Here is a 12352-nt window from a genome sequence, read left to right as displayed (position 1 = left end):
AACTTTCCCATATAGTTTTTAATGATCTAAACCCTTTCAATAATTAGTTATTAACAATTTTAGTACGTGATGTCGGGAACGATACCGCATACCGTCAACTATCTTTGCAGTTTTTCAATAATTTCGTAGCTTTCTACTAAATTCTCGTACAAATAACTATATGCGACTGGAAGGCAACATCTTTAGCTACATTCTTCTATAAGTTTCATTAACATATTCGGTTTAGTTTAGGCGTTATTGAACATTATAGGGGACGATCTCCTATCCATCGTACTCGAGCATAGTCAACTGTTATAAAAAATTGCGAATATCTATGAATCTATCTATGAATTGTGCACTTTTAGGATTAAAGAATGAAGAATGGATCTTCAGAAACTTTCACATGTAGTCTTTAATGCTCTAAACCCTTTCAATAATTAGTTATTAATAATTTTAGCACGTTATGTCGGGAACGATACCGGATACCGCCAAGTATCTTTGCGGTTTTTCAATAATTTCGTAGCTTTCTACTAAATTCTCGAGCAAATAACTATATGCGACTGGAAGGCAACATCTTTAGCTACATTCTTCTATAAGTTTCATTAACATATTCGGTTTAGTTTAGGCGTTATTGAACATTATAGGGGACAGTCTCCTATCCATCGTACTCGAGCATAGTCAACTGTTATAAATAATTGCGAATATCTATGAATCTATCTATGAATTGTGCACTTTTAGGATTAAAGAATGGAAAGTGGATCTTCAGAAACTTTCACATATAGTTTTTAGAGCGCTAGACCCCTTCAATAATTAGTTATTAATAATTTTAGTGCGTGATGTTGGGAACGATACCGGATACCGTCAAGTATCTTCGCGGTTTTTCAATAATTTCGTAGCTTTCTACTAAATTCTCGTGCAAATAACTATATGCGACTGGAAGGCAACATCTTTAGCTACATTCTTCTATAAGCTTCATTAACATATTCGGTTTAGTTTAGGAGTTATTAAACATTATATGAGAGTGATCCCTATACATCGTATATGAGTATAGTTAACTGTTTTCAACGATTGCTAATATCTAATAAACCACACAACTTAGAGCAACCAAACTGATTGCACAATATCTATAAAAGTCCATTCTACATACTCCATGCCTTAAAGTGCATAATTAGTTACGCATATCGACAGAAATAACGAAAATATGCTACGCTTCAATGCGACGACTGTAATACTCACCCAAAGAATGTTAAATAACTATCATACTATAAGGAATATGTTAATAAAAATTACAAAAAAAATGTAGCTACAGGTGTTGCCTTTCAGATACGTCTAGTTATTTGCACGAGAATTTAGTAGAAAGCTACGAAATTATTGAAAAACCGCAAAGATACTTGGCGGTATCCGGTATCGTTCCCGACATCCCGTGCTAAAATTATTAATAACTAATTATTGAAAGGGTTTAGAGCATTAAAAAGTATATGGGAAAGTTGCTGAAGGTTCACTCTTCATTCTTCAATTCTAAAAGTTCACAGAATCATCGTAATTAATGAGTTATTAATGATTTTTCACGGACCGTCTTGGTTTAGCCCGTGGTTGGTCGAGCTTGGGCGCCCTCAGCCAATAGGAAGCGTTCTCTCTCTGTCCTTGTCGCACACTAGTGCTTTCCTTGTCTGATACCTCTGTTTATATTCTGTTATCCTATTAATAAATCGTTACTTCGCGAAGCCAAACGCGAGATGGCGTTAGTCTCGTTCTCCACTTTTTTTCCTGTCCTTGTCTATCCCTATTGCTTTCCTTGTCTAACACATAGTACTAATGTTATCCTTATCTACCCCTATTTCTTTCCTTGTCTAACACGCGGTACTGTTGCTATCCTTGTTTACCGCTATTCCTTTCCTTGTCTTACTCATGTAACATCGAGAGAATCATTTAGAAATGAAATATTATCAGGTTATTTGATTTTTAAAATAGAAATTTTTCATACTATTTGTTTTTAATAATAGTTATTGTAAATTAGAGCATAAATGCATGTAGTAAACAGTTTAAAATTGATACTTGTGGTAAATAAGTAGAAGTTATAAATAAGTGGAAGAAGTAAATAGACTGTAAAATGCTGTAAAACAGTACTGGTATATTGTATCCTTTTGTAATATACATTTTATAAAATAATTTTACAATAAATAATTAATTTATTATCAAATAATTGCATTTCTTCGTTTTCCCTGATGTTTAAGTCCTTACCTTGATTTCTCCGATGTCCTGGAACGTCTACCTGTATTTCATACGAAAAGAACATTAATTTTTTTAATTTTAATAAAAGTTATAAACAATTTCTGACTAATCTACTGAATACAACGGTTAATTCAATGCAGAAGTAGTATATGATGCTGTTTTATTAAGTTAAAGCATACAATAATTTTATTTAAGACTTACAATAATTATAAACAACCATGTAAATTGTTATTTGACAGGAAACATTAATTATTCTATAATTAAAGTATTTGAAAGTATCCTTATCTACTTCTATCCCGTTCCTTGTCTTACTCATTTCTGTGTTGCTAAATACCTGAACGAGTTATCCTTCGTGGTAAGCACGACTACTGATGGTACATGACCATCTTCCAATGAGAATTACACCAAAATTAATCGAAATAGAAATTATTTCAATTAATAAATTAAAATCGAAAATAAATAAAAAGAAATAATAAATAATATGAATTTCCTATAACTTAGAATTACAGACGAGATGCAGGATAGACATAACACTTAATGTATTTTTATCTCGAACGTTCTGAAATACCGATCGTGTAAAAAATCAGAGTATTTGTTATGCTCTCTACGTATAAAGCGGTAAGTATAGGAATTATATACGATTCAACCAGTAAAGATAGTAAATTCGACAGATGTAAAAAATCCTCTTTTGTTAAATCTGTATATAAAAATACATACATAAATATCTACATTGGATTGCGTGGGCAGAACTGTTCACAACCTTTTGACATCAGTAGTACATGCGCATTTGATGAATCATCTACTAATAAATAATTACGTTACTTTCTTATTTGTAATTTCATATTGACATTTAATTCTGATTTCAACCGCTACTAATGTAATTTTATTCTACGCTGAATCGATAACGTTGGGAACAACACGAAAATGGTAAGGGTCTGGGTCTTCTCGGTCCCAGGACCACGAACACAATGTCCCATAAAATGTTAGGTGCACCCTGTACTTACCTCGTCTGTGGTTTTATCCACACAATCCAAAATACGTACTACATACTTATTTATTTACTGATTCAGGCAGGCCTTAAAATCTAGAAGTGGGAGATGTAAGTACATAGAAGAAATTCTGACGTCTCACTGTTAATCAGCCAATAACGATAGAGTAATGCTATCGCACTTACTCTTACCTCTTCGCTGATAACCAATCACGATAGGATAAGGCTATCCTACTTATTTTTCTATAAACGATAGGCGACGCTCGAGCTTCGCGCGATTAAATAATCGATTTAAACCAGAGTAATAATTTTGAGCACTCCATGAGTAATCCACCAGTAGTAATTTTTACAATCTTAGTCCTATCTTTATGAAGATAGTACCAATAGATTGGTGAGATTCTCCCTATAAAAATGAATTCAAGCACGACATAAATCGGACTTAAGAGTAATCAATTTTAAAAACATCCTTGAAAATCTAGGACACTTCAATTGATTACTGGTAGAACTATTCTGATTTATGTCGTGTTTAGACTCATTTTCATTGAGAGAATCTTACCAATTCCTGAGTACTATTTTCATGAAAAGATGAAAATTAGAGAAATTGAAATTTTTGCAATTAGATGATTCATTGCAACCCAGACCATATCCCTGTCAAATGACGGGCCTTCACCGTCGCTCTTTGGCGTACTACGTCTATCTAGCTTACTGTCGTTTTGTCTAATCTCTTTTCTTGTTGATGGTGGTCACAATCCTCGATAGCTTTTAACACGTTCGTTGATACCAGAAAAGTGATAGCACGCTGAGCAATACATTCTAAACCGTATATACTGCATCGGTGGCAACGATCGTGTTAACTACCGTATCTTCTTCATGTTCAATGATTGCTACGCAATACTTTTCAGATAATAATCGATGCAATCTTTAAATCCTGTTCTATTATTATCGACAGCTGATTGAAAACCATTCGTCTTAACCATTTACCTACACCGCAACTTCCCCTCAAACAACGACAGTGTGGGACTAAAGAGTACATATGTAGTGGGAATGGCCTGACCGCCTATTATCCACTCATTTAGTCAGGCGATGACGTCAGAAGCCTCATCTTTGTTTCAAAATAGGGTTCCATTTAAAAGACTAAAGATAACCTTAATAACTTTAAAAAAAAAATGACCTACAAAACATATTGCAATCAGCCTGTAGGCTCCTCTAAATCAAGGTATTTAAAAAAAAAGAATTTGTATTGGTCCAGTAGTAACGGAAGTAATTAAGATGATCAAGTTACATTGTCCACCCTGTATATACATTCAGATTAAATTATAAGATTTTATATAATGAAAAATTTGGATAATGATTTTCTATTATATATACAGTTAAACATTGAGTTCATCATTAATATAAAGAAAATAAAAGAATATTTCAATATACTTGTGATTGTAATATTGCTTTTTGTAGTAACATACAAAAAGTTTCGTTGACTTCTTGACATAAAATATCTGCAGATTTATCTCCTAATGCTGCTTGTGCAGAATTAACTCTACCAAGCTGTAGCAGTAATCCTGTAGTATCTTCAGCCAATGGTGGAAAAGCTAAACATATACGCGTTAATGCTGGTAGTACAGGCATAAATAAGATTACTCGATCTTTAGCAGATAATACTCCTAAAAGAGTTATCAGAGTATTGATAGTTAAACGAGAAACACTTAAAGCCTTTGGTAAAGCATATTGAATTGCTAGATGTGAAGCTAAATCTACAGCAAATATTTGTTTTTCTGATTCTGGCTGTGATAATAATTCAGGAATCCAATCAAGACAAATATGCATAGATGGAATACCAGTCACTGTAATGGGTAACAATTCTCTTGGATAACCCTGTAAATGAAAATAACAATGAATTATTACATATAATTCATGTAATTTATAATGTATAATGTATATATAATGCATATAATGTATATGCACTCACATTTTTGGAAATATAGTAGTAACTATATAATATATACTACTTAATTTTATTATTGAAAATATACTAATTTAAACGTACTTGAAAATGGACCAATTTAGCCAATGATGGGTCTGCTATAAATACTTGATGTAAATATGAACAAATAATACTTTGTATTTCTCTTAGTGACCACATTTGTCCAGGTGTTTCTCTGTCTTCTTCTGTCTCTAAACATGCCTCTAACAATATTTGAACAGCAGCACTTTCTTGACCTGCCACTAATGCTGTTCTTAAGTCTTCTCTTTCAGTTTCACTTGATAACTGGCCAATTTTTTCTGTTAATGGTTTATCTTGAATATGTCTAGATAATTGAGATCGAGAGGCTGCTAATGCAGCTTGCAAAATTCTAAAAATATTTATTATAAAATAGCAGTTGATAATAACTAAATAAATGTTAAATATGTAAAAACTTAATCTCTTTTTTTTTACCTTAAAATTACAGACAATATTGGAGCACATCTAAAAATTCTTGTATCACATCTTAATACTTGTAATGGATCTAATACAATATTTTCTTGTGTTAAAAAAACATTTTTTACAAGAGAATTTTCTATTAATAGAGCATTTATTGACAAAACCCACAAACATCTTGGTAAGACTGTATTAAGCCTAAGCCATACTTGTTTATATAATTCTGAAATTCAAATAACATTTATTATTATAAAAGGACGTATTATTTAAGAGTATTTATATATTGCACTATTAATTTATCTACGTTTGTACGTTAATATTTTTAAAGATACTGTCTATTATGTTTTTATACTGTTATCATTTGATTTATTAATTATTTATAAATTGGATGTTGCAAGTTTTTATATTAAGTAAAAAAGAATTAATAAAAAAGATAATTAAGAAAACTTAACATGAATATTATTTAAAAGATTTTTACACATCATTTATGGAAACAAATTATTACCTTGAATATATCTAGGAACTCTTGAACTTAAAATTGCTTTGAAATAATGAATTATAACTTCAGCATGTGGCCAAATATCTGTTGGTTTCATTGACATTAATTGTCTTAGAAGTCTTCCTGTCCTTGAAGGACATGTTTGTATATGTGAAAATGTGTCAATAATCATAATGTCCGTAATTTTTATATCCTCATAATTTGTAACTGTAGAATCTATGTTAATCATTTCATTGTCAAGCCAATCATCTACTAATGAGAGATGAGGAAAATGTGTTGCCAACAGTCTAAGAAGAGGAGAAAATAAACCAGCATAATTCATTTGATCTCTTTGAACTAGCTGAAGTAGATACTTTATTGGTAATTCTGATAAAAATTCAGTTGAATATGATTTAACTTTCCTGTCTTGTGATATAAAAGTATGCATATTAGATAATCTCACATCTTCATACAGCAATAGATAGTATAGTAATAGTAATTGTGATGTAAGAGAAGGTTTTGGAATATCAATGTCCATATAATCTGTTTCATTTTGGATAACACTAATGATATTCTTCTTAAAATCGAAATTTGCACCAAAAACACTATTTTGAAATACCCTCCTAATCTCATCTTCAGTAATTGGTTTGTTCGTATGTTCTGATGTTTTATTATTTGTTACTAGAATTGAATTGACATATACTTCAACTAAAGCAGGAAGAACAGGATGCAATGGTGGCACACTATTACAAATTTGTTTATAAATCCAATTTTTAATTGGTACCCTATGTTTAGCAAATGCTCTTGATTTTAGCAACTGATGAATACAATGTACAGGTAAAAATCCTGGAATGTTTGCATTTAAGTTGGCTGTTACTGGTACCTTTACAGCATGGGAAGTGACTACTTGTTCAGTAAATATTTCTTGCATAAAAATTTGTTTCATTCTAGTCAGATTGTTTGGTCTAATTGGTATTTTCATACCCAAAGTTGCACATACAAGTTCACAAATAGCTGATAACTGATTGCTATGAAAATGTATTGCCATTAAAAGTAACATTTCTCCAAAACTTGCTGTCACACCACTAGCACTTTCAAAATAAGCTTCTTCACGAACAAGCCATTGCACCCATTCTATGCTTCGTTTTTCAAGGTTATGATGACCTATTAATGAAGAACATGCAATAAGCATACAAAGACCTAATGAAACAAATCTCACACCAGCTGGGGATGGAGGAGGATGAGATGTCAACAGTTGAACTATCATTGCCACTTCATCATCTTGAAATTTAATACCACCAATGCCTCTTAATGCACAATAAAGGCGCAATAATGCACTAGCTTGAACAACCTGACTTTCTGCTAATTGACCTGCATTTTGAGAAGTGATAGCTTGCAACCGTTTAAGTAATTCTTCCCTTAAAGATTGCAATGCTGTATGAGATTCCCATTTTCGTTTTTGACCATTTCTAATGAACATTGCAATCCATGTTCGTACTTGTTGATCACTACCAAGTAATAATCCTGACACAAAAGCAACAATATCACTTTCTGATAAAGTGTTATTTATATTTTCATGTTCCAGACTTAATGTGATTGCTAAAGCAGGCATTCTACAAAGTTCTACACACTTGGCTCTTACTGCTAATGCTTGACTTGGATTCATTTGACATAACATTGTTAAAGCCATTGTTCTAATTCTGCCTAAAGCAGATTCTTCTTGCCTTTCCCCATTAGCAATTAAATGTGCACAAAGTTCAGAAAAACTATCAGGAATATTAGCAACAATCCAACAGATTATTTCTGGACCATGTTTAACATGTAATAATGTTTCTGCAATATCCAAAATTGATAATACTGTTGGTAATTCTGATAGAGCAACACAAATCACATAACTAATTTCTTCCATATATACTGCATTATCAAATAAATCAGATTGTTTGATCTGAAATTCTTGATTTTTCTGTTGTTCTTGTATCTGTGAAGCAATATATAGCAATTCACTCAATACTAATCTTATTCTTCTAGTAGATTCACTGCGTTCAAATTCTAAAGCAAGGCCACTTTGTAATGATTGAGTCAATATACTATCCCTTTGCAAACTCCCCATCTTTTGTCTAAAAAAGCAGTTATAATTTTCTTAGAAACATAACTTATTTAATTTATAATACATCCAACAATTTTAAATACTGAAATATTGTCAACAATACAACTAACCTCAATTGTTGTTCTTTTCGAACATCAGTTTCCAATGCATGAAAGTCAATCGAAAGTAATGCAATTATTGAGTTCACTGATTCAATTCCAGATAAAATTGTCAAAACCTGTTTTCTTTGTTCTACACATTCTTTTGTTACATCTAATGGTGATATAAGACTCATCCGTACTAAACATGGTAAAATTGGTCGAATTTCTTTGTGAGTGCATATAGCTAATATCGGTATATCTACATTTTGTATTGCAGCAAAAACTCGCGGCGATACACGTGTACTTTCTTGCATGACTATCACTTATTACCGCTTCAAATTGATTAAACACAAACACTTTGTACTATAAGATTGTATTATTTGTAAACTAACCAACTATATTTTTTCTCAAGTCACAACATATATGGATGTATTACAGTTGATTTCATATACTTAGTGAACGTATTCTTAAATATTTATCAAATCCATTAAATTGATATTCTAAAGTAGAGAAAAACATTATTATATATAATTTCAATCAGGTTAGGAAGAATAATTCTGCTATCAATTTTTAGCCGTATCAATACGTATGCGTAAATGAAATGAAAAACTTCTCATCGATCTTTGCCGAATCCCTAGATTCCCTAGATTACCAACCGCATAGCAGCGGTGGTTATGTGAAATAATTGTTTTGCCATTTTCAGTAATCTTAAATGACCTTTAATGAGCTTGCTGAAAACGTCTCAACACCGGCTATTACACAGCAATATAAAAAATACAGCATTCCATTTAAAAAAGTAGAGATAACCGTGAAATCTCTATGCCTCCAGCTACACAAGAAATATTTGCATTACAATATGTCCTCCTCTATGCCATGTAAGTTTTGTATATAACATTTTTCTACATTATTACAAATAACGGAAATATTTAAGGTGGACAAAGTTATTGGTCCACCCTGTATATGTACTTATGTACCTCATCTGTGCTTCTAATCGCACTTTATCATAAAGTGTAGCGACTGCCAATCATATTGAAATAGAGAAACAAAAATCCCTAAACTAGTTAGTTTGTAATGTTACGTGATGTTGCAGAGATTTTTGTGTAAAGAATGGGTTCCCCGTCGTCGAGCGCTGATCCGCTCTGCTCGCGTTCGATCTGCTTATCTGGTTTCAATCTTGATAGAAAAAGGATCTGGATACTCTTCTGGTGTAATATTAATTTTAAAGTAAGGTTGAATAAAAGTAAAAGGAAAATTATTCCCCGCTATGAAACTAATTTACTAATTTATTTTACAACTTTTGGCACTAAAATGCCAGTGAGTGCCGAAGCGACATCGAGACATAAGACCTAATGTAGCAGGCTTTTGTTAATATTAATATCCAATAATATACATCATTTCCCTACTTATGGAACCACAGGATGGAACCGGTAGCAGTTTGTGCACGTATTCAGCATATGATTGCCTATGATCGGTGTCTCCAATTTATTTTTATGTTAAAAATATACAACTTTTTCGGATTAAAACCAGTTAAAATTTTTCTGTAAAAAAAACAAACATTTTGTTTAAAGTGCTACCATTTTGTTAATTTTTGGTTTTTGAAGCGATTGAGGCGCCGATCATAATCCTACTTCTAAGGATGAAAATAAGCTTTGATTCTTTAATTTTGGATAACGGAGAGAGCCGTTACAAATGCGCCCGACAAACAAAATTTTTTTTAAGGAAATTTACATCATCAACTATAACTCTGTAAATTTTCAATAAAAATGCTTCTAAAAATTCTGAGTATTACTTCGAACCTACCTGAATATATGTACAGAACGCATGTTATATATGTGCTACGTATATTAAACTTATAGTTTTTGTTAAATAAACTCGCAAACATCTCGTTAAAAATGGTCCTTCAAACGAGGATACCCCCACAAGGGGGTATTCTAGTCTAGACTTATCAAAAAATCGATTCTTTTTTGCTTTTTCTGACAGTATAAGTTTTCGAAATTATGTCTGCGGAAAGATTTGCCCAAATTTATAATAATAATGAGGTTGTACATATTTTAAAAACACTACACACAGCTCGCAGCGTGTGACGTAAGTACTTACAATGTCCATCGACAGTGATAAAATTTTGGAAGTAATTAAACCGATTTACGAAAATTCATCTGCAGACAAATTATTGAAGAGATAATTATATATGGAAACACAAAATAATAACAAATCATGAAATTCGTTGATTTGAAATTTCGCTTCAAAACATGTACATTCAGAAGTGGCCAGCTGTCAAAATCGCGACGTGTTTAACCATCAGTATATTCAACGAGAGATTTTCATAAATTCTGCATGCTTTTTCTATATTGGGAGTAGCTATTGGCCAGCAAGCAGAGGTGTACGTAAATTCCCGACATAAGAGTCGGTCGGCAGAAGCTGCCAAAAAGGCTAGGGTTGCGCTTGTGAAGAGAAAAAATCAGCTGAGCAGAACTTTTTTGAATAAGAGGAAAGTCGACTATACGACTATACTATACGACAGATTAGTCGAAAGTATAACCATTTTCATTTAACTGGTATGAAAAGCTTTAAACGCGTTTTTCTCGAAATAGTATATTTTGCAGTGGCTGACACGATATCTCAAGTTCCAGTTGACTGACTTCAAATTTTGCATGCACGTTCAGTAGTGTGCCGTTATTGCAGGATCCACGGAAACCAAACAATTCCTATTTTTTCTTAATTTTATGGTTCACAAAACACGAAAAAAGATGGAAAATATTAAGATTCAAACTTCAAAGTGCCCCCATTTTAAAAATTTTTAATATTTTTCTTTATCCTGGTTCACACCATAACCACATTCATTCTAATCAAGAATCTTTTTGACTATTCGATTCGGATAAATAGAATGGCCGGTATATAAATAACTTATAATTTAGTCAATTTTGATTATTTTCACTTTAAAAAAATACGTTATATTCTTAAAAAATGAGTAAATATATGTACAAAAACTCGATAGTAAAAAGTTGTATGGCTTGTTTGTAAAAAAATCTCAAAGAAGACCTAAAAAATGACTAGACTAGAATATTCCTTTAAAATAAATTGTTTTGTATTCTGATTGATCAGTGACTATTTGATGTATGTATGTTTTTTTCCTTATTGGTAGTTGGTTTCGGTTGTTTTGTAATGAGAAATAGCATAAGAAAGGAGTAAAGTACCAAATTAAATAAATATTCAAAACGGATAAATACAAACTAAACTTAAAATTTCCAAACAAATGTTATCATTATCTGATAATCACCACACTTTTATATAAACATTAAAATACTCTGCTCTTACATATTACAGGAAATCTTTTTTTGATTTAAACTTAAGTTTAATTAGTATTTTTGAACTGTTTTATGATATTATTCTAGTTACTATTAAATATTTATCATTCTTTATTTTGCATGTTAGTTTTTTACCCAGTTCATTAATATAAATAAGAAATTTATTTTTCGCAAAATAATTATGTTGTGATGCAAATAATTACTTAAATGAAAAATATAGTTTCTTAACTCTGAAGTACATTTGCTTTTATAAAAATAATTATATATTGTTTTTATTTTATTTTCTTAATTGTATTCTTACTATTGCCAATGAGAATGCATGCGCATTTAAAATATGACTTTCAATTTATTGTAGACATTTTTTACTGCTTAGCGAACGCCTTCTGTATTAAAAAGAGTTCAAGACGTTCGTAAGAATTAAACTTATATTTTAAAACACAATTAAATAAATATAACGAATAAATTTGAGTATATAGATAAAACAAAAAACTGATATTGACGTCATCACCTAAGGTTTATTTATAAAATTTCTGAGGTTATACGTACTTTGAACCATCGTTATCTACGCCTGGATACTAAGTAACGGTACGTAACGTACTGACCGATGTCATTTTTCATAAAACTATATAATTAAACAAATACCTTTAATAATATAATATACTGATAAATTTTTTATGTTAACTGTATATTCAGTTTAAAGTAATAGTCACTAGCTAAGTTTTATTCAGGTAATTAACGTACTGTATATATCAGAATCCTTAATACGATTT

At 31.2% G+C, this 12352-nt stretch overlaps 1 protein-coding gene across 1 annotated transcript; it reads right to left on the bottom strand.

Annotated features, from left to right (window-relative positions):
* Nucleotides 1–4615: 4615 nt before the first annotated feature.
* LOC108576906 (integrator complex subunit 2) lies at nucleotides 4616–8591 on the bottom strand. Its single transcript, XM_017939979.1, has 5 exons — nucleotides 8308–8591; nucleotides 6118–8207; nucleotides 5631–5835; nucleotides 5241–5547; nucleotides 4616–5068 (listed from the first exon to the last, which is right to left on the bottom strand). The coding sequence occupies exons 1-5, from the start codon at nucleotides 8589–8591 to the stop codon at nucleotides 4616–4618; spliced, it is 3339 nt and encodes a 1112-aa protein (XP_017795468.1).
* Nucleotides 8592–12352: the final 3761 nt, after the last annotated feature.

Source organism: Habropoda laboriosa, unplaced genomic scaffold (genome assembly GCF_001263275.1).
Source record: "Habropoda laboriosa isolate 0110345459 unplaced genomic scaffold, ASM126327v1 scaffold561, whole genome shotgun sequence".
Lineage (NCBI taxonomy): Eukaryota > Metazoa > Arthropoda > Insecta > Hymenoptera > Apidae > Habropoda > Habropoda laboriosa.
The sequence above is the reverse complement of the archived record's forward strand: the minus strand, read 5'-3'. Positions and strand labels throughout refer to the sequence as shown.

Coding starts and splice junctions, on each gene's coding strand:
- LOC108576906 (XM_017939979.1), bottom strand. CDS start 8,591: ATGCAAGAAAGTACACGTGTATCGCCGCGAGTTTTTGCTGCAATACAA. Junction 5,836..6,117: donor AGTTCCTAGATATATTCAAG/GTAATAATTTGT, acceptor TTTGAATTTCAG/AATTATATAAACAAGTATGG. Junction 5,548..5,630: donor ATATTGTCTGTAATTTTAAG/GTAAAAAAAAAG, acceptor AAATATTTTTAG/AATTTTGCAAGCTGCATTAG.